Source organism: Bufo gargarizans, chromosome 1 (genome assembly GCF_014858855.1).
Source record: "Bufo gargarizans isolate SCDJY-AF-19 chromosome 1, ASM1485885v1, whole genome shotgun sequence".
NCBI classification, from domain to species: Eukaryota; Metazoa; Chordata; class Amphibia; order Anura; family Bufonidae; genus Bufo; species Bufo gargarizans.
Genome location: NC_058080.1, coordinates 122,296,045 through 122,320,902, shown reverse-complemented (window position 1 = coordinate 122,320,902; position 24,858 = coordinate 122,296,045). Strand labels below are relative to the sequence as shown.

General features: G+C 47.4%; 1 protein-coding gene across 1 annotated transcript in view; it reads left to right on the top strand.

Moving 5' to 3' along the window:
* Positions 1 to 23,669, top strand: part of LOC122934399 (caspase-3-like) — a 45,681-nt gene extending 22,012 nt beyond the window's left edge. The window contains exons 4-7 of the mRNA XM_044289869.1: positions 18,626 to 18,754; positions 20,694 to 20,869; positions 21,264 to 21,393; positions 22,562 to 23,669. Coding sequence (XP_044145804.1) covers positions 18,626 to 18,754; positions 20,694 to 20,869; positions 21,264 to 21,393; positions 22,562 to 22,788 — 662 coding nt within the window. The 3' untranslated portion in view covers positions 22,789 to 23,669. The remainder of the gene's footprint in view (positions 1 to 18,625; positions 18,755 to 20,693; positions 20,870 to 21,263; positions 21,394 to 22,561) is intronic.
* Positions 23,670 to 24,858: the final 1,189 nt, after the last annotated feature.

The following is a 24,858-nucleotide window of genomic DNA, read 5'->3' as shown; positions in this document are numbered from 1 at the left end:
AAAGATGGGGTTCTCGGATTCAGTGGTTAGGACCATGATCAGTCCGGGGAAGTCTTCTTCCTCCCGGATTTACTATCGTACCTGGATGGCCTTCCTATCCTTTTTTGAGGGTTCGGGGTTCCCTCCCCTTCGGTTTTCCATCTTGATGGTACTGTCTTTTCTTCAGTCTGGGCTTGTGCAGGGACTGTCGCTTAGTTCCCTGTAAGGTCAGGTTTCGGCGCGGGCCGTCAGAGGTCCCTTGCTCTTAAGGGTCCGGTGGTGACCTTTCTTCGGGGGTGGCGCATTCGGTTCCCCGTATGTTCCCCCTTTGTCTCCTTGGGATCTCAATTTGGTTCTGCGCGCTCTGCAGTCGGCTCCCTTCGAGCCTTTGAGGAGGGTCTCTCTGACTGTTCTCATCTGGACTTCCTTGTGACCATAGCTTCTGATACAGCTACATAGCGTAGTGATTAAAGTTCTGGGCTATTATGCAGTGGCTGTGAGTTCACGTCCCATCACGAGCTTTTAGGTCAGACTGGTGTCGAAGCTGGCCGCTCTTTCCTATCAGGAGCCTTAATGGTTTTCCTCCAGGATTAAGTTGTGCTCCGTCCAGTCCCCTTCTTTTTGCCCAGGGTGGTCTCTCCCTTCCGCCTTGATGAGGATCTTGTCCTGCCTTCCTTTTGTCCTTCTCCGGCTAACCCCAAGGAACGCACTCTGCATTCCCTGGATGTTGTACGGGTCCTGAAGGTGTGTCTCGCGGCTACTGCTTCCGTCCGCCGTTCTTGGCGCTCTGGATCTGCTTGGCTATTTCCGCGGCTTGTCACGCTTGTGGTGGAGTTCCCCCGGCTAGAATTGCCGCTCACTCCATTGGGGCGGAGGGGGCTTCCTGGGCAAGACGCAGTCGTGCCTCTGCGTCTCAGCTGTGTACGGCGGCCACCTGGTCGTCCTTGCATACCTTTGCAAATTTTTGTCAGTAGCATTCACTGGCTTCGGCTGATGCGGCTTTGGCCGCAGGGTTTTGCAGGCTGTGGTTCCTGTTTGACCGTTGGGGCGTTCCTCCTGGCGGTGCTGATATTTTTTCCCACCCCATGGACTGCTTTTGGACGTCCCATGGTCTGTGTCCCCCAATGGAAAAAAGCACGAGAAAAGGAGATTTTTGTGAAACTCACCTGTAAAATCTTTTTCTCGTCTTTTCCATTGGGGGACACAGCTCCCACCCATTATTCCTGTTGCAGGAGGGGTCTTTAGTTCGGTTTTTCTGTTTCTGGTTGGACCTTATGGCTTGGTCCGATGGTTTCCATGATTTTTTCTTGCTCCTTCTCCTACTGCTTGTGCAACGCCTGAGTTCCTCCTGGTGGAGTCTGGGGGTATAGCCCGAGGAGGAGGAGCTCTTTCATTTGCATAGTGTCCCTCCTACTAATACCTCTAAGCTATACCCATGGTCTGTGTCCCCCAATGGAAAAGACGAGAAAAAGATTTTACAGGTGAGTTTCACAAAAATCTCCTTTTAGCTGGGGGCCTACCATCCTGTGGGTGTTCTCAGAAGGGTGGGTCTATAAATAACTGGCAATCAAATTCATCAATTTTTCATGTCCGTTTTTTACGGACATGAAAAACAGAAGCAAAGCGAACATTAAAAACGGACACAGCCAGAGAATGGATGCACACACTGATGAAAAATGGCCATGAAAAACTGACAGTGTGTCCGTTTTTAACAGACATTTTTTTTTTTTTCACTGTCGTGTGCATGTGCTGTGTATACAGATCAGGAAGCGCTATGCTAAGGCCCATGTGCAGGAGCTGCCGGGTCTTCCATAGACTATGATCAGCCCTGCACTGAGGCTGTACAGCACAGTAAAATGCTGTACAGTCTCTCTGGGGGTTGTATTTCCCCTGTAACTGGGGCTACTATGGATCTGACTCCAATATAGTCAGTGAAGATTGATGTATTGCTCCGAATGGTATAAAATGATTGGCATACGTACGCCTTGAAAGAGATCACACACAGACTGTCACAGAGAAGTCAGTCAATGCAAGATGCTGCGTTTATTGAGATTACATGATTTTTTATAGCAAAAAAGAGGAACTTTATGACTTGGCTAATTTGATGATCTAATTGTCACATTACTAAGTCCCATGACAAGGTATCACATTATCACTCCATACTTTAGCAATGTCAGCACTATGTCAGCAATTTCAATATCATAAAGTGTTTAGTAAGGGATTATTAAGGGAGCTGGCTGCTACTTCAGGGGCCATTTTGTTTGTTAAGCAAACTGTTAGATATAATACAAGCAAGTATACATTTGATACTAGATATATAGATATATGATTCCACAACAGTCCCCCCTTGTAGACTTGATTGTAGACTTGATTGTAGACTTTCCCTAAACCTAGCGAATCCCCTGGCATACCATTCGTATCCTCTTCACCCACAGTGGCGACAACTTATCCCTTGTGAATAAGTTCCCGATTGAGCGGACTTCTGGTAATACCCTGGGATTCATTTGTCCCTAATTTTCATCATCTCTTGGATCTTCAGGCCTGGGTGGAGGAGCTTCATCCGCGGGAGTTGGAGAAGGCGGGGGTGTCGGGAATGTAGGGGGTGTCGGGAATGCAGGGACGACATCCACATCTATTGCGGTGCTAGCCATTTGTTCATAGAGAAGTAGTATGGCTCCTCAGCAGGCTTCTTTCTGTTGGTGATACGGTTAATGCAGGAAACAACAAATTTGATAAATATGTAGATTACCATCAATATTAGGGCTATCTGTAATATTCCCTGAATTATTCCCATCGTCCATCCACTAATTCCCTTGAACCAGTTACTGGGATTAAGGAATGAGAAAGTGTCAGACCACCATGTTGACTTATCTGCACTGTGAGCCTCTAGCCATTCATCACGTATCTCACTCATCTTTTCCAAACCAGCTTTTACTTGTAGATTACCTTGTGGATCGATATAATGGCAGCATGCAGTACCTACTACCTGACACATACCTCCATCCTTTGCAGTCAAGTAGTCTAATACTAAAGTGTGTTGATTAGTGACTATGATGAGCTGATTCTGGACAACATTAGATGTATTCATCAGTTTCATAATTTCCCAAATCTGATCATCCAAGTAGTCGGTAGCCATTACTAGCTTGTCATATGTTTGTGTAAGCATAGGATAGATTAATAGAGTACTAAAGAACTTGTTGGCACCACTCATTTCCACAAGATGGGGTTTTCCATTTGGTCTAGGAATGTTATCTGCGGCTCTTTTATATAAGGTGTGTTTGGGGATAGCATTGACATTTAATTTTCCATGAGGCAGTGTAAAAGTGGCTGGTGTGAGCCTAGCAATTGTACATAAACCTTTGAAATCCGAAGGGAGCCATTTATATGCCCTGTGTCCACATACTAGGTATATATTTTTTGGGACCGAAACCACTGTGCTATTGAACAAACGAGTGATTAAGTGGGCTAATTTGATACCTTCTGCTAGTTTTTGCCCCTTTTCTTGACCCTCTGTGGTTTTACTAGTTATCCCTATTGTCAAGTCCCTTACACTGCGCCGGGCGCAGGCCAGATCACCACTTGCTTCAGCATATATACCAATGCACTGTACTGGACTGTCTGGGTTGGAATCATTACAGCCTGATCTGTTATGGGAACTGAAAACCATACCATGGGTTTGTACCTGTAGGCAGTAACAGTGGGTCCAATTTGGGAAGCAGGATACATTGCTCCACATATAGTCATTCCAGGGCATATTGCTATTCTGAGCTGAGGGTCCTGTTCTGTTTATCATTAGCCATGGGGACCCATCCCATGCTACTACTATTAGGGAAGCTTTTATACAACACTTGATGATGTTTGACAAACTTATTGTCCCACCCGTCATCATCCATTTCTGCCGGGGGAGGAATGTATGCACTGGTGAGTGTCATCAGTGCTAGCAGATAAAAGAAAATCATTTTGTTATTTCTGAATCTGGCGGGTTCTTTATCCTTTTGCAGTGAGAGGCGTGGATCCAGGTGGATCTCCCTTCGAGCTTTACAGAAGTTGGAGTGGTCAGTAGTACTTGGTAAGGCCCCTCGAAGCGTGGTTCTAGGGTACTTCTGACGTGTTTCTTGACCACTACCCACTCTCCTGGTTTCAGAGTGTGGCTGCCTTCTAGGGAGTCAGGATCTGGAATGGAAGAAAAGACTTGCACATGGATGTTAGACAACTGTTTGCTCAAAGCTATCACATACTTTGCAACAGATTCATAATGCATTTGCAACTGTTGAGGGAAGTACAGCCCCATCCGGGGTCCCGACCCAAACAATATCTCATGTGGAGTCAGCTTATGGGGAGGTTTGGGAGTGTGTCTGACTGCAAAGAGTGCTATTGGTAAACACTGAACCCAATTGAGCCCTGTCTCCCTAGTCATTTTCAGCATTTTTGACTTTAATACCCCATTCAGTCTCTCGACTTTGCCGCTACTTTGGGGTCTGTAAGGGGTGTGGAATGCCAGGTGTGACCCTACCATCTTCCAGACCTCTTGGGTTAGGTTAGCAGTGAATGCTGGGCCCTGATCACTCTCAATGACCTCAGGTACCCCGTACCTACAGACAGTTTCCTGTATCAATTTTTTAGCAGTAGTTGTTGCTGTCTGATTCCTGACGGGGTAGGCTTCTGGCCACCCAGAGAACATGTCTACCACTACTAACACGTATTGAAACCCTTGGCACATTGGCATCTGGATATGATCAATCTGGATCCTCTGGAAGGGGTATAAGGCTTTTGGGAGACATTTTTTTGGCGTGGGCATACCTTTTTATGGAATTTCCCTTTGTCATCGGCATACCTTGAACCGTCTACAAAGAGTGTCCAGTGTGGGTTTTGCAAAGGAGTATCCTGTATTGATGGTGGAGTTCCTACTTCAGCTTCCATCATTGTAATGCAATCATGTTCTTGTTCTTTGTAAAGAGAGTCGGTTGAGGCCCATAGTTCTTCTTCCTGAAGATCTTCTTCAGCACGTAGATCAATAAAATCTTCAGAATCTCCATCTGCAGTATACTCCCCCCTTGGGAGAGGAAGGAGTGCAGCAGGATTGAGGATGTGGCATCTCTGGATGGTGACATTATCTGGCAGAAGCAGGCTACACTGGAGCCTGAGGTGGCGTTGTGCAGTGAGGTGTTTAGGTTGTGTTTGTTGCAGGATAGCTGAGATGTCATGGGGAGCCATGATGGTGAGTGGGTGTCCCAGGACGATGTCAGCTGTAGCGTTCAGGAGAGAACTAGCAGCATGAACGGCCCTGACACAGGAAGGGGTAGCTCTGGCTACAGGGTCTAGACGTTTTGAGAAGTAGCCTAGAGGTCTACTACGACCTCCATGGCTCTGGGTGAGAACTCCAGTGGCATGACCCTGACGTTCCATGACATAAAGGCGAAAGGGAAGCTGATAGTTAGGGATGCCAAGAGCTGGGGCAGTGACAATGATTTGTTTGAGGGATTGGAATGCTTTTATGGCTTCTGCAGTCATTTGGAAAGGGACAGTAGCAATACGGGGTATGCAATCAAATAGTGGCTGCATCAGAACGGATGCATCAGGGATCCATGGTCTACAGTATGAAATGAGTCCCAGAAAGGTTTGCAGTTGGTGAGGGGTATCTGGCAGTGGGATGTCTGAGACTGCTTTCTTTCTGGCATCCGTAAGATGCTTACTGCCTTGTGAGATGCAGTGACCTAGGAAAACAACTTTTGGAAGACACAACTGTAATTTAGAACGTGAGACTCTGCATCCAGCATCCGCCAGGTAGGCAAGAAGTGAGGCAGATGAGTTCAGGCAGACGGGGTGTGAGTCAGCACAGAGGAGTAAATCATCGACATATTGTAAGAGTTCCACCTCTGGGTGATCTGCTTGCCATGGTTGTAAGATGGATGCCATTGCTTTGCTAAAGCAGGAAGGACTATTATGAGCTCCTTGAGGCAACACCGTCCAGGTGTATTGTTTTCCATCATGTGTAAAAGCAAAGAGAAATTGGGAGTCTTCATGTAATGGGACAGAGAAAAAGGCATTTGCTAGATCAATGACAGTAAAGATAGCAGCCACAGGAGGAATGCTAGCAAGCAAAGTGTGGGGATTTGGTACAATGGGGGTTTCAAAGACCGTAGCCTCATTAACTGCTCTGAGGTCTTGTACCATGCGATATACAGGAGGCTGTCCCTTCACACTCTTCTTTTTAATTGGGTATAAGGGAGTGTTACATGGTGAGGTGGTAATTTTAATAGCTCCATTTGCAAGAAGAGCCTGTATCTGGAGGGTGATAGCATCTCTCTGGGAAATGGAGAGAGGGTATTGTGCTTTATAAGGCAGTAAGTTAGGATTCTTCAAGGTTACAGTGACTGGCGGGACTTTGAGACGCCCAATGTCTTGGGGACCTTTGGTCCAAAGGGTATCAGGGATGAGGTGCAAAATGCTTTGCAGCGAATCCCCTTGTTCATGTGATTCAAGTGACTGGGATTTTAATGCCATTAGGAGGCAGGTTTCTTCAGGACTCAATGCCGTACCTAAAACAACTGTACCATTTTCCTTGAACTGGATGTTGGCCCGTATTTTCTGAAGAAAATCTGAGCCTAATAGGTTATAAGGACATGTCTGGCTTACAACAAATTGTGACATTACTCCAGTGGGCAGATGTAACTGTGGAGATTGGCTTTGGGATTTAGTGGAGGGAGTAATCAAGAGAGGCTTAGTAACAGGGTTGTGCTGGGTGACCCCTTCTAAACCAGAGCAGGGTAAATGCATATCTGTGAGCCAGGAAGGGAGTATGGCGTTCTCACATAACACACTGCGGGCTGCACCAGTGTCTACAAGGAATGAGAGTTCCTTCCCTGCCACATCGAGGGTGATTCGAGGGGCGGGGCCTGCAGGAGGGGCAGAGACTGCCATACACGGGGTGTCCCCTCCCAGCAACACTGGTTTGCCAACGTCCTAGTGGGATGGAGCTGGCCATGGAGGAGGAGTTCCTCTTTGGCTCTGATCTGCTGGCCACAGATGTTTGGAGCGACAGTTTCTCTTAATGTGCCCTGGTTTGCCGCACCCATAACAGACACGGGGGGGCGGGGGTCTTTCCTCTCTTTCTTCTCCCGTCATGACTGCCATGACTGATATGCGGGATTTCTTTGTACTACTCTCCAGCCCTTTTGCAACTTGTTCTAAAATTTCCAATGTTAATGATTTCCATTCTGGGCGACAGGTTACAAGAGCTTTGTTCAGATCTGGCCTAAGGCCATCTACAAATGACCGTGCTAGGAGTCTTAAGTGCACAGGTTCATTTGGACTGAATCCCATATCTTTATAGTTTTGTTTAACTCTTTGTACAAACTTTTCTACTGACTCTGCTTTATCCTGCACCATGTCTTGCAGGGTCGTGGACTGCTCTGCTAGTCTGTCTTTCGCCCACTTATATAATTGCTGAATGAAATCACGGCCAGATTCTGAATCACGAGTGTCATAATTTGCTCCAGGGAGTTCTGGTTGGCGTATGTGATCCATTATAAGTGAAGAAAATTCACCAGTTTTATTTTGCACAATACTTTGCAAGTCTGACCAAGTACACCCGTAGGTTTGATAAACTTGTGCCAATTTTCTATAAAAGGGCATAGGGTGTGTATCTGGGTCAGGCATGAGGTTCACTATGGTGAACAACTGCTGGGGGGTAAAGGACACATACTTAGGTGGCCCGACTGGGCGAGTGTTCAAGTATATTTCCCTTAAGGCTTCAAGATTTCCTTGTCCTATGTTATGGATCTCTCTTTGCAGCTCTGTAATTTGGTTTTGAAAAGACTCATTCATTGCTCTTGCTGCACCCTGCTGGCTACTTAGGGTAATATCAGAAAATTGTCCAAGGTGCGGTGGGGGGCTGCGATATCCCGGGGTTTGTGCTGCAGCACCTGGTGCATAGTCCACTGTCTGCTGTGAGTCTTCCCCTGCATCTTCCTTTTGTTTCTCCCCATCCTCATCTTCCTGATCTACAGCACCACTACCTCCTACCATTATATGAGCTGGAGCTATGGGCTGACTGGGTAGCATGTAGGTGCCGTCAGGATTTACAAGTGGGTATATAGTAGTGACTTGTGGCATGACAGAAAGAGCAGGGTTTGGGGAGATTACAAGTCCAGCCTTGGGCGTTGGCTGAGGACAAGATGGCGTCACTGCTGGGACTGGTGAGACGTGCTGGGGGGCTAAAAGAGCATGATTATGTGGGCGTGGAGCACCACAGGCTAAGCACGTATCACGGGGGGCAGGGTTCTGCTGACCACAATGTGTACAAGTCCAACTTCCCCTTTTTCTTTCAGCTGCGCCACTGTTATAGGGCGGTGGCTGTTCCTGTACTAAGACTGGGCCAGGCCGATAGTAATGGAGTCCTGATTTTTCATCAAACATTGCTTCTCCTTTTGTCTGTTCAAATTCTTTGCTACAGTCCAGCCATACCCTGACTGTATCTATCAACTTATCATCATTCAATTTGCCTCTTTTCTCAGTCAACATGTCTGCCACATAGCAGAACACAATACACCTCCTTTTGCAATACCATAATTCTTTTCTAACTTGCTTAGTCCTTTGACATAACCTTTTCCTCTCCGGTCCGCCACGTACTGTTCAGGTGAACAATAGCCCTTCGGGACACTATTTCGGTTACCCATTTTTTTCAAAACAACACGTTCTGGAGCCTTCAACACGTTCTGGAGCCTTCACTTACTGACTGTCTCTGATAGTTGGATTAGCACAGACACTGACAAACAAACACCTTGAGCTTGAGATTAACACACCACTGGGTTATCAGCAAGCCGTCTCCTTCCCTTCTACTATTTCTTGGGGTTACACACCAGGGTTACCCCTCAATGTAGGCACTTTAGGAGACTTCTATTGTTCTGTCAGTCTATGCCTCTCCTTTCTCCCAGAGACCAGAGAAACCGACCATACACAAAAAAGTAATAAAACACAATACATCAAGCTTATCAATACAATGGGGTTCTTACTTTCATGCCCCTGAGGATGCCTCACTGTCGGTGCACCCCTCCCTAGAACAAATATGGATAGACTAAGCCAAGGGACACAGAATAGGTAAGATGAATATATTTTCTCACCTCTTATTACGGGCTGCGCAGTCCCGGTGTCCGTTGGCTTGTCTCTCTGGATCCAGTCTCTGGGGGTACGCCAGCAGGAGGTCCAATCCTCAGGCCCCACGTTGGGCGCCAACTGATATGGTTCTGGATCTGACTCCAATATAGTCAGTGAAGATTGATGTATTGCTCCGAATGGTATAAAATGATTGGCATACGTACGCCTTGAAAGAGATCACACACAGACTGTCACAGAGAAGTCAGTCAATGCAAGATGCTGCGTTTATTGAGATTACATGATTTTTTATAGCAAAAAAGAGGAACTTTATGACTCGGCTAATTTGATGATCTAATTGTCACATTACTAAGTCCCATGACAAGGTATCACATTATCACTCCATACTTTAGCAATGTCAGCACTATGTCAGCAATTTCAATATCATAAAGTGTTTAGTAAGGGATTATTAAGGGAGCTGGCTGCTACTTCAGGGGCCATTTTGTTTGTTAAGCAAACTGTTAGATATAATACAAGCAAGTATACATTTGATACTAGATATATAGATATATGATTCCACAACAATAGGAGAAATCAATAGTGGGGGGGGGGGGGGGGGGGGGAAAGAGTGAAGTGTAAAAAAAAAAAAAAAATGGTTTTATGAAAAAAAATAATAATAATAAATGAAGTAATTGAAAACAAATTTAGTAAAAATAGAAAAAAATAAAATAGACATATTTGGTATTTTCCGTGATGGCCGGCTCTATAAATATATCACATGATCCACCCTGTCCCTATAAGCACCATAAAAAAAATATAACACTGTAAAAGAAAAGCCATTTTTTTTCACCTTACATACATCACAAAAAGTGCAACACCAAGTGATCAAAATGGTACCAATAAAACAGTAACATCATCCCTCAAAAAATTAGCCGCTACATAAGAAAATCGCTCAAAAGATGAAAAACTATAGCTCTCAGAATCAGGAGACATTAAAACTTTTTTTTTTGTTTCAAACTGCTATTACTGTGTTAAAGTAAAAAAAAATATACATATTGGGTATCGCAGCGTCCATAACAACCAGTTCTATAAAAATATCACTCAGGTGAAGACCGTAAAAAATAAACAGTGCCAAAAAATCTATTTGTCACCTTACATCACAAAAATTGCAACACCAAGCGATCATAAAACGTGTATGCTCCCCAAAATTGTATCAATCAAACCGTTACCTCATCCTGCAAAAAATTAATCCTAACTAAGGCAATCTGTCAAAAAAAATATAAAAAAAGCTATGGCTCTCAGACTATGGAGACACTAAAACATCTTTTTTTTTTTTTTGTTTGTTTAAAGAGGACCTTTCACTAGAATAAAACATTTAAACTAACTATAAAGACATGGAGAGCGGCGCCCAGGGATCTCCCTGCACTTACTGTTATACCTGGGCGCCGCTCCGTTCTCCCGGTATAGCCTTCGGTATCTTCATAGTTAGGCTCCACCCAGTTGAACCTGCCAGCGTCTTCTTCTCCCATGCTGTAGCGCTGGCCAATCGCAGCGCTCAGCTCATAGCCTGAGCGCTGCGATTGGCCAGAGCTACAGCATGGGAGAATGAGACTCCAGCAGGTTCAACTGGGTGGAGCCTAACATATGAAGATACCGGGAGAATGGAGCGGCGCCCAGGTATAACAGTAAGTGCAGGGAGATCCCTGGGCGCTGCTCTCCATGTCTGTATAGTTAGTTTAGATGTTTTATTCTAGTGAAAGGTCCTCTTTAAAAAATGCTATCATTGTATAAAACTTAAATAAATAAGAAAAAGTATACATATTGGGTATTGCCACGTCCGTAACGATCTGCTCTATAAAAATGCCACATGACGGGTGAACGCTGTAAAATACATAAAAACTGTGCTAAAACAACCAATTTTCTCGCCCATTTTCCTTGGGGGACACAGACCTTGGGTATAGCTCAGCTCCCTAGGAGGCGTGACACTAAGTAAAACTGTTAAGCCCCTCCTCCATCAGCTATACCCTCAGCCTGGAGATAGAGGCTACCAGTTTTAGCTTAGTGTCCAAGGAGGCAAGACACTCCCTGCTACTGCAGGGCTGTTTTCTCCTTGTTATTTTTACTTTTTCTTCTAATTTTGTTATTTTATTTTTTCCTAGGGATACCAGAGACGCATTTGACCTCTCTGCTCTCCCGGGGTTGAGCTGCGCCAGTGCCAACTTATCTGCACTGCTGCCTCCCCCACAGAAGCAATAGGAGGATCTGGGCAGCAATGGCTCCCCTACATCCCGCCAGCTAGGGGGTCGCCCGCACGCCAAGCCCCTCTTCCAGCTTCCTGCCACTGCGGTGCCAGTGGCTGAAGGGGCGACCCTGCTGGAAAGGACTGAGGGTGAAGACGTCGCACGGTGAGATGGCTATTCCAGCCCATACCCCGTCCCTATCTGCAGCATCTACCCCTCTGGGTAAGGGGGGCACCCGTGGTCGCTCATTCTGAGCGCTCATCTGCAGGACAATGCAGCACAGCAGCATCCTCAGCACCCCCACGCTTTTCCCCCCCACGCTGCTATCTTTCTCCCCCCCCCCCCCCCCCCTCATTCGGGGCTGACTCCATTTTTCTCTTCTCTCTCTCCCCCTTCCCGCCGAGAACGGGGGGCGGGGCTTAGCGGTCCCGGCAGGGGGCGGGGCTTCCGCACGTCATTTTGGGGGCGGAGCTATGTTCTCCTTCACAGGAGACATTTCAAGCGCTGGAGGGGGCGGAGCTTGTTCCCCGCGCTTTCTGCTGAGGTTTCCCGCGCTTCCTCACTCCTGACAGGAAGCTGGGACACGGTGGGGGACTCTAACCTCCTGTGTACATCGCTCGGCTTCTGTGGGCTCTCTCTGCTGCTCTCTGCTGCTCACTGCTGTTCACTGCTTCTCTGCTGCTGCTGATCTGGGCCATCTCCTGACGTTCTTCTGAGGCACTGGTAGGACAGTTAACCCTCTCCTAACCCTCCTGGTCATAGCTGCTATAACCCTTTGTGGTCTCTATATTAGAGTACAACCACACTTCAGCATGTCAGATCCCACAGGTGCCCCCAAACCCTGGTACCATGCCTGTACCGCCTGTAAGGAACTTTTTCCGCGTGGGCAATCTGAGCCGCATTGCCTTGCATGTCAGGCCCCGGTGCAGGGCCCGCTTCCCGCTGCGCCCCCCGGTGCCTCTGAACCCCCTGACTGGGCTAGGTCTCTGTCTCAGGCGGTGGAAAGCCTTACACACGTAGTGGGCCGTCTCGTGGATAGACCGCCTCTCCCGCAGGCTGCCACAATCCCTGTCGCACCCGCTGGGACTACCGTTTCTGCCGCCCCCACTGGTTCCCTGCCTCCCAGCGAATCTTCCAGGGCCCGGCATACTCAGAAACGTTCAAGGGTTGAGCGCACATCTTCTCCAGATGCTTCGCTCTCTCCGCCATGCGTGCGAGCTCAGTCAAGTCTGTCCTCTCAAAGGGATACGCTTTCTGAGGGAGAACTGGCGGATTCGGACGTGGACATGGACTCAGAGCTTCCGTCCAAATTGGCGTCCGCGGTGGGGCATCTTGTCACTAGCATCCGTGATACCTTTCAGCTACACGATGACCCCCCCAGCTCTGAACAGGCCGGCGTGTCCTTTCTCCGCCCCAAACAGGCCTCCAAGGTTTTTCCCATACACGCTGATTTTTCTTCTGTGGTATCCAAGGCTTGGACTCGGCCTAACGTCCGCTTTATTACACCCAAAAAGCTGGACATTTGTTATCCCTTTCCAGCGGATTCTGTGACCACGTGGACATCCCCGCCTAAGGTTGATCCTCCCGTGGCTCGCCTGTCCAAAAGCACTACTATTCCTGTACAGGACGGATCTTCCCTCCAGTCTGTTGAGGACCGTCGTACGGAATCCCTCTCCAAGGCCATATTTACTGCCTCTGGTTCGGCCCTTAGACCGGTCTTTGCCTCCGCCTGGGTTGGCAAAGCGGTCTCTGAATGGGGTTTGCAACTGGAACGGGAGTTAGGGTCGGACGTCCCTGTTCAGGACCTCCGTTCCTTAGCCCAACTAATTGTTCAGGCCGGAAAATTCGTCTGTGAGGCCTCCCTTGATGCGGGTGCCCTCATTGCCCGTTCCTCTGCCCTGGCAGTTTCTGTCAGGAGGGAACTCTGGCTGAAGGTTTGGGCGGCGGACGCCGCTTCCAAACGCTCTTTGGCCGGCCTACCATTCACGGGTTCCCGCCTGTTCGGAACCCGTCTGGACGAACTTATATCAGAGGCCACAGGTGGGAAGAGTACTCACCTCCCCCAGTCCAGGCCAATGGGCGCCCCCCGTGGTCGCGCTGGTTCGTCCCGTTTTCGGTCCTTTCGCAAGCCCACCGGGTCTAGACCCGCGGCCAGTTCTTCTTCCTCTGGCCCAGCCCAGGATAGACGCAAGAAGCCGTTTTTTCGGACGCAACCTACCTGGCGCAAGTCCCAGCCTGCACGGGCTCCCACAGGCCAGCAGCCCTCTGCCTGAAGGTGCGCCCCCACCCACCCGGGTGGGGGGCCGCCTTCTCCTATTCAGGAACGTATGGCGGGCCCACATCTCAGACGCATGGGCGCTCGAGATTGTATCTTGCGGATACAAAATCGAATTTGCGTCCATTCCGCCAGACCGTTTCTTCCGATCCCGTCCTCCGCGAGATCCCGTACGAGTGGCCGCCTTCTTCGCGGCCATTCACTCTCTAATGGACAAGGGTGTCGTCGCCCCCGTGCCTCCGACGGAAAGGTTCAGGGGGTTCTACTCGAACCTCTTTGTGGTTCCCAAGAAGGAAGGCTCAGTGCGTCCGATCTTGGACCTAAAACGCCTGAACCGTTTTCTCCGACTGCAGAGATTCCGGATGGAGTCTCTCAGGTCCGCAGTGGCCTCCCTGGAAAGAGGGGATTTCATGGCCTCAATCGACATTCAGGATGCATACCTCCACGTTCCGGTTGCTCCATGTCATCACCGCTTCCTGCGCTTTGCGGTGGGGGACGATCACTTCCAATTCGTCGCCCTTCCCTTTGGTCTGGCGACTGCTCCTCGAGTGTTCACCAAGGTCCTGGCCCCTGTCTTGGCCCTTCTACGTTCAAGAAGTGTTTTTCTTCTCCCATACTTGGACGACATCCTGGTCAAGGCACCCTCCTTCTCTCAGACATCCCGCAGTGTGGAACTCACTCTGGAGACCCTGACGCGGTTCGGTTGAATTATCAACCACCCCAAATCTTCCCTTACCCCCTCCAGACGGCTGATCTTCCTGGGGATGCTCCTGGATACAGAGTTGGCGGAGGTCCGCCTTCCGTCGGACAAGCGTCTGGCCCTTCGCGGGTCGGTTCGCAGTCTCCTCCGTCATCACCGCCCTTCCCTCAGATCCAGCATGCGGTTGTTGGGAAAGATGGTTGCCTGTTTCGAAGCGGTGCCGTTCGCACAATTCCGATCCCGCACCTTTCAGAGGGCAATTCTGTCGGCCTGGGACAAATCACTGAGGAGTCTGGACAGGACCTTTCTTCTGCCTCCCCTGGCTTGAGCTTCCCTCGGCTGGTGGTTGCATATCCCTCTAAGGGGGAAGTCCTTCCTTCCACTGAACTGGCTGGTGATTACCACAGATGCCAGCTTACGGGGGTGGGGGGGGGTTTTCCCTCCCCGGTCCGTCCAGGGCGTTTGGTCTCTATCGGAGTCCAGACTTCCAATCAATATTCTGGAACTGAGGGCGATTCTTCTGTCCCTCAGACACTGGACCCATCTGCTGAGGGGCCACCCTGTTCGGATCCAATCGGACAATGCCACGGCTGTGGCATACATAAACCATCAGGGAGGCACTCGCAGCGATGCAAGAGGTGACCCTCATTCTCCTCTGGGCGGAGACGCACGTGCCGGCCTTATCTGCGATTTACATCCCGGGGGTGGACAACTGGGTGGCGGATTTCCTCAGCCGGTCCACCATCGACCCGGGAGAATGGTCCCTGCACCCAGAGGTGTTCGAAGCCCTTTGTCTTCGCTGGTGTCGCCCCGACGTGGACCTCATGGCCTCCAAATTCAACCACAAGGTCCCCCTATACCTGGCCAGGGCACGGGACCCGAAGGCATACGGCGCCGACGCGCTCGTCCTTCCGTGGCGCGAATTCTCCCTTCTGTACGTCTTTCCTCCTTTTCCCCTCCTGCCACGGGTTCTTCGGAGGATCGCGGCAGAGGGCGTCCCCGCGATTCTAATCGCCCCGGATTGGCCCCGCCGGTCTTGGTACGCCGACCTAATGTTGCTGTTGGCAGACGCACCGTGGCCACTGCCCTCCAGGGAAGACCTTCTCTCTCAGGGACCGATCTTCCACGAGCATTTAGGCTCGCTACGTTTGACGGCGTGGCTATTGAGACCGCCGTCTTAACGCGACGGGGTTTCTCCGCGGACGTAGTCCGCACCATGATCCGGGCTCGTAAGCCCGTATCCTCTAGGATCTACTATCGGGTTTGGAGGTCCTATCTGGGGTTCTGTGAGTCCCGGAGCATCCCACCTCTCCGGTTTTCTCTTCCCACAATCCTGTCCTTCCTCCGGTCGGGTCTGGACCTGGGGCTGTGCCTCAGTTCTCTGAAGGGTCAGATTTCGGCGCTGTCTATTCTTCTCCAGCGTCCCCTGGCCCCTCTAGGGCCAATTAAGACCTTTTTACAAGGGGTGGCTCACTCTGTTCCGCCGTACCGCCCTCCAGTTCCTTCCTGGGACCTGAATGTGGTGCTCTCGGCGCTCCAATCAGCCCCCTTCGAGCCTTTACGGGAGGTCTCCCTTCTCCTTCTGTCCTGCAAGGTCATCTTTCTTGTGGCCGTCACGTCTCTCCGACGGGTGTCGGAGTTAGCGGTTCTTTCTTGCTCCGAACCTTTCCTGATCTTCCACCAGGATAAGGTTGTGCTTCGGCCTGTCCCGACTTTCCTGCCAAAGGTGGTCTCCGCCTTTCACATCAATGAGGACATCGTCCTTCCGTCGCTCTGTCCCTCTCCTTCCCACCCCAGAGAACGGGAACTGCACCGTCTGGATGTGGTCAGGGCGTTGAGGATTTACTTGGAGGTCACCGGGTCCTTTCGGCGCACGGACTCCCTGTTTGTGGTTCCGGAGGGTTCGCGCAAAGGGTTGGCGGTCTCCAAGGTGGCTATTGCCCGTTTCATTAAACTGGCGGTGTCTGAGGCTTATCGAGCCAAGGGCAGGCCTCCGCCTTTTGGCGTCACTGCTCATTCCACCAGAGCAGTCGGAGCTTCCTGGGCGCAGAGGCATCGGGCCTCGGCTGAACAGTTGTGCAAAGCAGCCACTTGGTCCTCTCTGCACACTTTCACAAAGTTCTATAGGGTGCATACGCATGCATCAGCGGATGCTGCGTTGGGCCGCCTGGTTTTGCAGGCAGCGGTTTCCTGATGCTCTGGTGGTGTTCCGCCTTGGGTTTGTGGTCCCTCCCTTCTTGGACTGCTCTTGAACGTCCCAAGGTCTGTGTCCCCCAAGGAAAATGGGCGAGAAAAGGAGATTTTTGTATAACTTACCAGTTAAATCTCTTTCTCGCTCTTCCTTGGGGGACACAGCACCCACCCTTCTGTGTTTGGTTACAGGGTTATGGTCTGGCGCCCCATTGGGTTGCTGGCTGGTTGTTTCCGTTATTGGTTGTTATCCTTTCACTACTTGGACACGCAACTGGTAGCCTCTATCTCCAGGCTGAGGGTATAGCTGATGGAGGAGGGGCTTAACAGTTTTACTTAGTGTCACGCCTCCTAGGGAGCTGAGCTATACCCAAGGTCTGTGTCCCCCAAGGAAGAGCGAGAAAGAGATTTAACTGGTAAGTTATACAAAAATCTCCTTTTTTGGTGACCTTACCAATAAAAATGTCAACTTTCTGAATATGCCATACAGAAAAACGGAACAACGGATTCGTGAAGAACGGACTGAAAAAGCCAGATGCGAGTCAAAGGCACAGAACAGGTGCAGATCTTTAATCCTTATCTCTGTGTATTCTCCCTACACAGAGATAAGGATTAAAGATCTGCACCTGTTCTGTGCCTTTTGACTCGCATCTGGTTCACAATAACTGATGGAAATAACTGACCAAATAGCTGAAGTGTGAACTGGGCCTTACTAGCCAAGAACAATACATTATTTATATATATTTTTTTTAAATCATTAAACAGTGTTCCTCTGCTCAGGATCCCATTCTGTATAACCCTGGCAGACTATTTTGTAATTCTATTTTTGTACACGTCTCCTGCCATAGCTTTTATTTTCTGAATCCATCCATATGAAAGACCAGGTACTAGTCAGAACCGAAGCCAAGTTCGGTTTCAAGTTTTCCACTTTAAAAATCAACTGCCAAAGTTATTCAATGAAGTCACGCGCAACTTTGCAAATAACTTAAAGGGGTTGTCCCTCCTAGCAATTTCACACTCTCCTGTTGCGACTCGAGCTGCGCTGTTCACTTCCTGGTTTCCGGCTTGTGAGGCTGGGCGGGCATAATGAGCTTGATTGAAGGCTTGTCCCGGCCGCCGCGCATGCGCCATGGTGACTTCTTTCTGGCCAGTATAGTACAGAGCAGCGCATGCGCAATGGTGAGTTCTTCCTGGCAGAGTATAGTACAGAGCATGCGCGTCTCTGTGCTATACTCGTCAGGAAGAAGTCACCATTGTGCGGCGGTGTGTTCACGGCTCTGTACTATACTGGCCAGGAAGAAGGAACCATGGTGCGTGCGCGGCGGTGTGCACGTTCAAGACAGCGCTCGGTGGGGGAAGAAAATGTGTTCTGCACAGGCTTGGCCCACTGAATCGGCACACAGGCGGTGGCCGTATCTAGTGGATACCAGAAGAAAACTGGGGTAGGATTGAAAGATTTTTTTTTCCAAGATAGGTAGGGATTTTCTAAAGGTACATAATTACAAAAATGCTCACAGGCACTTCTATAACAAATTAAAATAGGATCAATGAGATGGGAATACTCCTTTAAGAGGACCTTTCACTTAGTTTTTTTTATTATTGTAGATAAAAACCTTTACTTGCAGGGTACCCCCTGGCTGATGCTGCCACCCTGAATGTGTGCGTTTTTTATTTTATTTTTTTATATCGCTCCTGCGCCCTTCTGTGCCCCCTGTATTTTTCCCGCTCAGTATATTAATACTGAGCATCAGTACAGGGAGGAGGAGAAGCCAGGGTTTCTCAATGGGAGTCTCCTTCTCCCTGGCCGTGCCGCGATCCAATCGCAACGGAGAGTGTCACAGCCAGGGAGAAGTTGCAGGAGCGATATTAAAAAAAACCATTCACTGTGGCAGCAAAAGCCGGGGATACCGCACAAGTAAAGGTATTTATCTACAATAAAAAAAAAACGTGAAAGGTCCTCTTTACTTCGGCCCATCGGAGCTTGTACATTCTAATACTGTACGAAGACGGAACTCTATACAGTAGTATTCCCAAAGCTCTCTTCGCTCAACAGTACTACATTTTTTTTATTTATATTTGTGTATGTGTGTAATCCTTTATTTCCACTGCTGTAAGACTGTTTTTTAAGCTAAAATGTTTTGTCTCTAGGAATGGGAATGCGGAATGGGACAGATTTGGATGCGAACAGGCTGTATAACACCTTCAAATCTTTAGGCTACAAGGTCGATGTTTATAATGATCAAAAGTGTGCTGATATTTATGGGCGTCTTAAAAAAGGCAAGTGGTGCGCCATTTTATGCTTGTTTTCATTGACTTTTTATTACTGTTATAGGTATCTTTTTCGATATGCAAATAGGGAAAGTCCTGTCAGTCAAGCTGAACAGCCACATAGTGACCTTTTTCTCCCCCAGCAGTTCATGGTAAAGGTGTATTCACACAGCCATGTCCCGTTTTGTGGACCACGACCGCGGATCTGCAAAACACGGACACAGGTTGCCTGCACCCCTCATCGCAGTTTTGACCTATTCACTGTTTGGGTACGCGCTCCACATGTTGTGGCGCAGCTGCACGGACCTGGCAGCACAAGGAAGGACTTCCAGTGACCATGCCACAAAAAATAGGTTATGACCTATCTTTGGCCGTAAAATGCAGATCGTGGACCCATCAAAGTCAATGGGTCCCTGATGCGGGGTGCACATGGAGTGTTGTCTGTGTTTTGGGAATCTGCAGTTTGCTGTCCACAAAAAAATAGACATGGCCGTGTAAATACACCCTAGTAAGAAAGAGAATCCAGCACTCATTCAAATATAGATGAAAAGTGACAGCATGTATTCTGTCAGTTATAAACACATACAAAAAGTCCCAACCTATTGCTTACATGTTTTGAACCTTCATGGCAGGTTCTTAGTCTTAACATGTTTTTCTCCACAGGATTTCCAGCACTAACTATCACATGTTTGGATGCCCCAGAAGGTTTTAACCCTGTTAAGGGTCCATTCACACGTCCGTAGTATGTTTTGCAGATCCGCAAAACGCGGACAGCAGCAATGTGCGTTCTGCATTTTGGGGACCGCACATTGCTGGCACTAATAGAATATGCCTATTTTTGTCCACAATAGGACATGTTCTATTTTTTTCGGGAACGGAAATGCGGACCCGGAAGTTTTTCGTTCCGCATTTCTGGAGCCGGGCCTGCGGAATGAAATTGCGGACGTGTGAATGGGGCCTAACCCTTGGCTTGAATATAATACACATCTAAGTACATAGCAAATAATCCATATAATAAAGATGCAATATTGGAAATATCACTATATGTACAGAAGATGTGCCTTCAAATTGCACATTTTGGAGACGTTGAATCATTCGGGCTTCTGTAGTTAATGATAATCTACACCAATCGCCTCCTCTGGTCTGTTTGTGAACTTTCTAAGTCGCCATTACACAAAAAGTTCTGGTAGTGTTTCCCCGAAAATAAGCCCTACCCCGATAATAAGCCATAGCGCTATTTTGCAGGGTTTTTGGAGTAGGCTTAAAATATAAGCCCTACTCCAAAAATAAGCCCTAGATACAGCCATATTTTATTTTATATAAAGGGAAGGTGGGGGAAATGTGAGGACCGCTCAGGGGCAATATACGGTACCAGAATGAAAAATGTGTGGCAAATATGACTAACCCCCCCCTCATCCATATGAATGCACCCATGTACTGCAGTATATGGGTGCATTCCTATGGATGAGGGGGGTTATAGTCATATTTAATATAAACACTGTCCAGGGACTGTTCTGTAATTGCCACGTGTCTATATAAAATGTTCATGGAGCCAAAATAAGCCCTACCCCAGTAATAAGCCCCAACCCTTTCTTCTGAGAAAAAAATAATATAAGACCCTGTCTTATTTTCGGAGAAACACGGTATATCCTCATAAAGCCATGGCTGCAGAGCACCACTCCCCCTTCAAACAGCTGACGGAGTGGGCCTTGAGTCGGCTTCCCACGTATTAAACAGGCTATTCATTTTAAAGGGGTTGTCCACCTTTGCTGTTCTACTTTCCAGACCCCTCAGAGTGGCTGGGTTCCGTCTCCATCACTCCCCCGGTGCACCACTGTCACACAAGATAACAGCTTAACTCTTTGATCAAATGAATTTTACTACTCATGGGATATATAAATTGTGATTATTTTGATTATTTAATGGTATATTATTATTTACTGTGCAGTGTCGGAGGATGACCACAGCAAAAGAAGCTCCTTTGTGTGTGCACTTCTGAGTCACGGAGAAGACGGTAAGCTGTATGGAGTGGACGACTGTCTGCCTATTAAGAGCCTGACAAATCTGTTTCGTGGTGACCGATGCAAATCCTTAGTGGGCAAGCCAAAGTTATTCTTCATCCAGGTAACTTTGTATTGTATATACTTCCCCTAAGGGTCTATTCAGACGTTCGCATAATGGGTCTGCATCCGTTCCGCAAAATTGCAGACCCATTCATTTTCAATGGGGCTGCAAAAGATGCGGACATCACACCTTGTGCTGTCTGCATCCGCACTTCCATTCCATGGCCCCGCAAAAAATAGAACATGTCCTATCCTTGTCCGCAGCCATGGACAAGAATAGGCATTTCTATCAGTGCCGGCCGTGTGAGGTCCGCAAAATGTGGAATGCACGTGGCCGTATTTTGCGGATCCGCAAAACAGTTGCGGACGTGTGAATGGACCCTAAGGGCCATTTAATACCCACAATATAATGTCTATGAAAATTCCTTGACATTTTACATTCTGTTCCCCTAAAGGCTTGCAGAGGTACTGACCTTGACCCAGGAGTTGAAACGGTTGAATCTGACAGTGGTAGTGCACCATCTGAAGAAACATATAGGATCCCAGTTGAAGCTGACTTTCTTTATGCCTATTCAACAGTCCCAGGTATCTAAGCTTTCCATAAAAGTGTCCTTTAGATATAAAAAGCCTACACAACATTGTGAGATGGCCTGACGTAGCAATAGGTCATTCCAGACATCCTTTACTGTGTTAACTAAGAAAATTAAATACAAGAAAGGTGGATCATTTTTATGAAAAAAAATATATAGGAAGTGTGCCATAGCCTTGTATGCACACCCCTCAGCAAAAGCTTGGTTAGAATATTTGATTTCATTATAGCCGCACATTTTCAGATTTCTGGGAGATACCCAGCAAGGCAAAGGGGAGCATCGGAGCAAGGAGATGCTCATTACTTCTCTCGTACGTAGTAAGGGAATACAGAAGCAGTGATCTCAACACCTTTAATTAGTGGTAAACTAAATGTTTAAAACACTAGACCAGTGATGGCTAACCTCCGGCTGTGGTGAAACCGCGACTCCCAACATGCTCCATTCATTTCTATGCAGTTCTGAGAGCAGCCAAACAAGTGTGCATATTGGGTGTTGTGGTTTTACCACAGCTGGAGTGCTGGAGGTTAGCCATCACAGCGACTAGATCTTTGCAATTTCATGTTTTGTTTTTTTTTGACAGAAGACTTAACTGTCAAGCACAATGCATCATTAAAAGGGGTTGTGCCACGAAACATATTCTACTTTAATTCAAACCAGCACCTGAATCTGAATACTTTTGAATTTGCATGTCATTAAAATATAGTACAGCCAGTGAGTTATTCAGTAAACAGCGCCACCTGCATATTTTTATATATATATATATATATAATATAATTTTTATTTATTTTTTTCCTTTTCTCCGCTATTTTTGACAAACCCTGTGACGGAGATCCCGAAGGGAGCCTCCAACACCGATGTGAACATGCTTTAGTATACATACTCTGTGTGGGGGATTCATCAAAACTGGTGTAAAGGAAAACTGGCCTAGTTGCTTGTAGAAACCAATCGGACTCCACCTTTCATTCTGCAGAGCTCCTTTGGAAAATGAAAGGTGGAATCTGATTGGTTGCTATGGGCAAATAAGCCAGTTTTAATCTCCCCCAAAATAGTTTTGCACATTTATATCCATGCTCTCATCCCAGTAAAGGCAGCTTTTATATTTTGTGAATGATACACGTGTCAATTGTAAGTGTTCATCGTGTTTTTATTATATTCCTTCCTAGGGTATTATTCCTGGAGAAATACAGTGAATGGCTCCTGGTTCATTCAGTCACTATGTGAAATGCTCAAATTACATGGCAAACAACTTGAACTTGTGCAGATCCTTACATGTGTTAATCATATGGTGGCGCTGGAATTTGAGTCCTGCTCAAATCAAATAGATTTTCATGCAAAGAAACAGATCCCCTGTGTGGTGTCGATGCTCACAAAGGCGCTGTACTATCCATAAGGCACAATTGATGGCATGCGGTAACCCCAGAATATGATGTCCCTTAATTGTGTACAGAGAAGCATGGCCAGGAGCTTTACACAACATGCTAGCAGGGATCATGCCACAGGGTCAGATGGCACCCACTGGCAGCATTTATGTTTATGTAAAAGGGAATAGTGAAGATTTGCATGATGCTGTTTGTACACGTGCATGTGGGGGTTTTGTGTAGTGTTCACGCAACTAAACTAGACCAGTTTTTTTTATTTTTTATTCTGATATGACACTTTCTTGTGTTTTTGTACAAACAAAAAAAATCAACTTGTAGTATCAGGGAGTACACACTATTTGTAGCACTGTTCATATTTGATCTTTATTGTCTGACTTGAATCGCTGATCCTTTGCTTTGAGCGTTTGGGGGGGGGCAGATGTATAATTTCTGATTGGAGCCCTATCTTGGTAATACCGGGTGGCACAGTGACATACATATTTAACATGGTGCGTGAAGAAGAAATGTACCTGATACATGAACTAATGATTTGTGTCTTAAGGCTGATTCACATGGCCAGGCTTGGTCTGGGAGACTCTGTCCGTGTGTCACTTGCATCTCCTGGACCGACTGCGGCTCCACTAAAGCTAACTGCATCATAGTCAGTTCCTGTCTGATGAGGATGTGAGCACAGTACAATAAACCCACAATCAGATAGGAACTAACTACATTATAATCACTGTGATGCAGCCAGCTTGGATCAGGGAAGCCGCAGTTGGTCCACATGTGGGTAACACAGGGACCATCTTTCCTTGACCAAGCGCGGTTGTATGAATCAATCCTTTAAAATTTCCTTATTACACTCCATAAGCGGTCAGCACTCCAAAGCCTGCTCGGGGAGATTTAGCAAAATTTGTGTAAAGGAAAAATGGCTTAGTTGCTCATAGCAACCAATAATATTCCATCATTCAGTTTTCATAGCTCTTTTGGAAAATGAAAGGTGAAATCTGATTTGTTGCTATGGGCAACAAAAACCTTTTCTTTTAGCTTTGATAAATCTCCCCCATTGTGTATATGCAAAAGTGTACTTGAATTACAAATGGTGTTAACTTTCCTAATGGCAAATTGTCATTTCTAATATAGATATATAACAAAAAATGGCAGCATCGGAAAAAACAAATCCTTGCAGAGGACAGGTGCAAGCCCAAGGGGAATAGTCTGTGGTCATCTCAGAGATGACCACAGTGCAGCGATCTGCTGCAAAGAGTGTCTTAAGGTCCTTTTACATGGACTGCTCATTGGGTGTGTTATCGGATGAGCATTTATAGAAACAATTGTTTCGATGAATAGCCCGAAGTATAGGTTCCTTCCGATCACCCAATGAACAATATGATGCACATTTATCTTTTGATCATGTCTTTCAGCCAGCACAAAAAAATAATTTTGGAGCGGCAATTCCTCCTGTGTGAACAGTGAACTGCTGCCCAGAAATGATGACTCTGTGGAGAAGAGCAATCCCTTTCCTCTATACAGAAGAGATGATTGCTGCATGTAAATGCTGTTCACGTCCTCTGACGATCAGGCAATTATTGGGAAAGTCTGGTTCATTCTCAGCAGTTGCTTGTTACATTGTCCTGTGTTAAACTACCATTATATTCTACAGAACATTACACATTAGGGTATATTTGCATTTAGCATATTAGTTGCAGAAATCTCTGTGACACCCCATTTATCTGAATGGGGCTTGCAGAAATCCATGCGCTTCCCATCCAAACAACTCCATTCAGATGAATGGAACTGAGTTTAAGTTTCAGAAATTACTGCAACAGGTCTGCCATGTGTGAACATACCATTTCAATGACAGTCCTTGGGAGCTGTGTAATCCCTCTGTGCTGGTGCTGCAAAGAGAAAGCACTTGCAGCAAGACACCATTCTGTTATGTACAGACGGCATCTGAGCCCATACGTTACCCCTATGTTAAAAAACGTTAAAAATCCACCCTGACGGAGACAAAAAGGGTGTCTGAGCCCGATGGATATGTTTGGTGTGTACGCTGGGAGCTTTGCCAGCATATATGTCAAGCTGGTGAAAGCGCAGCATGC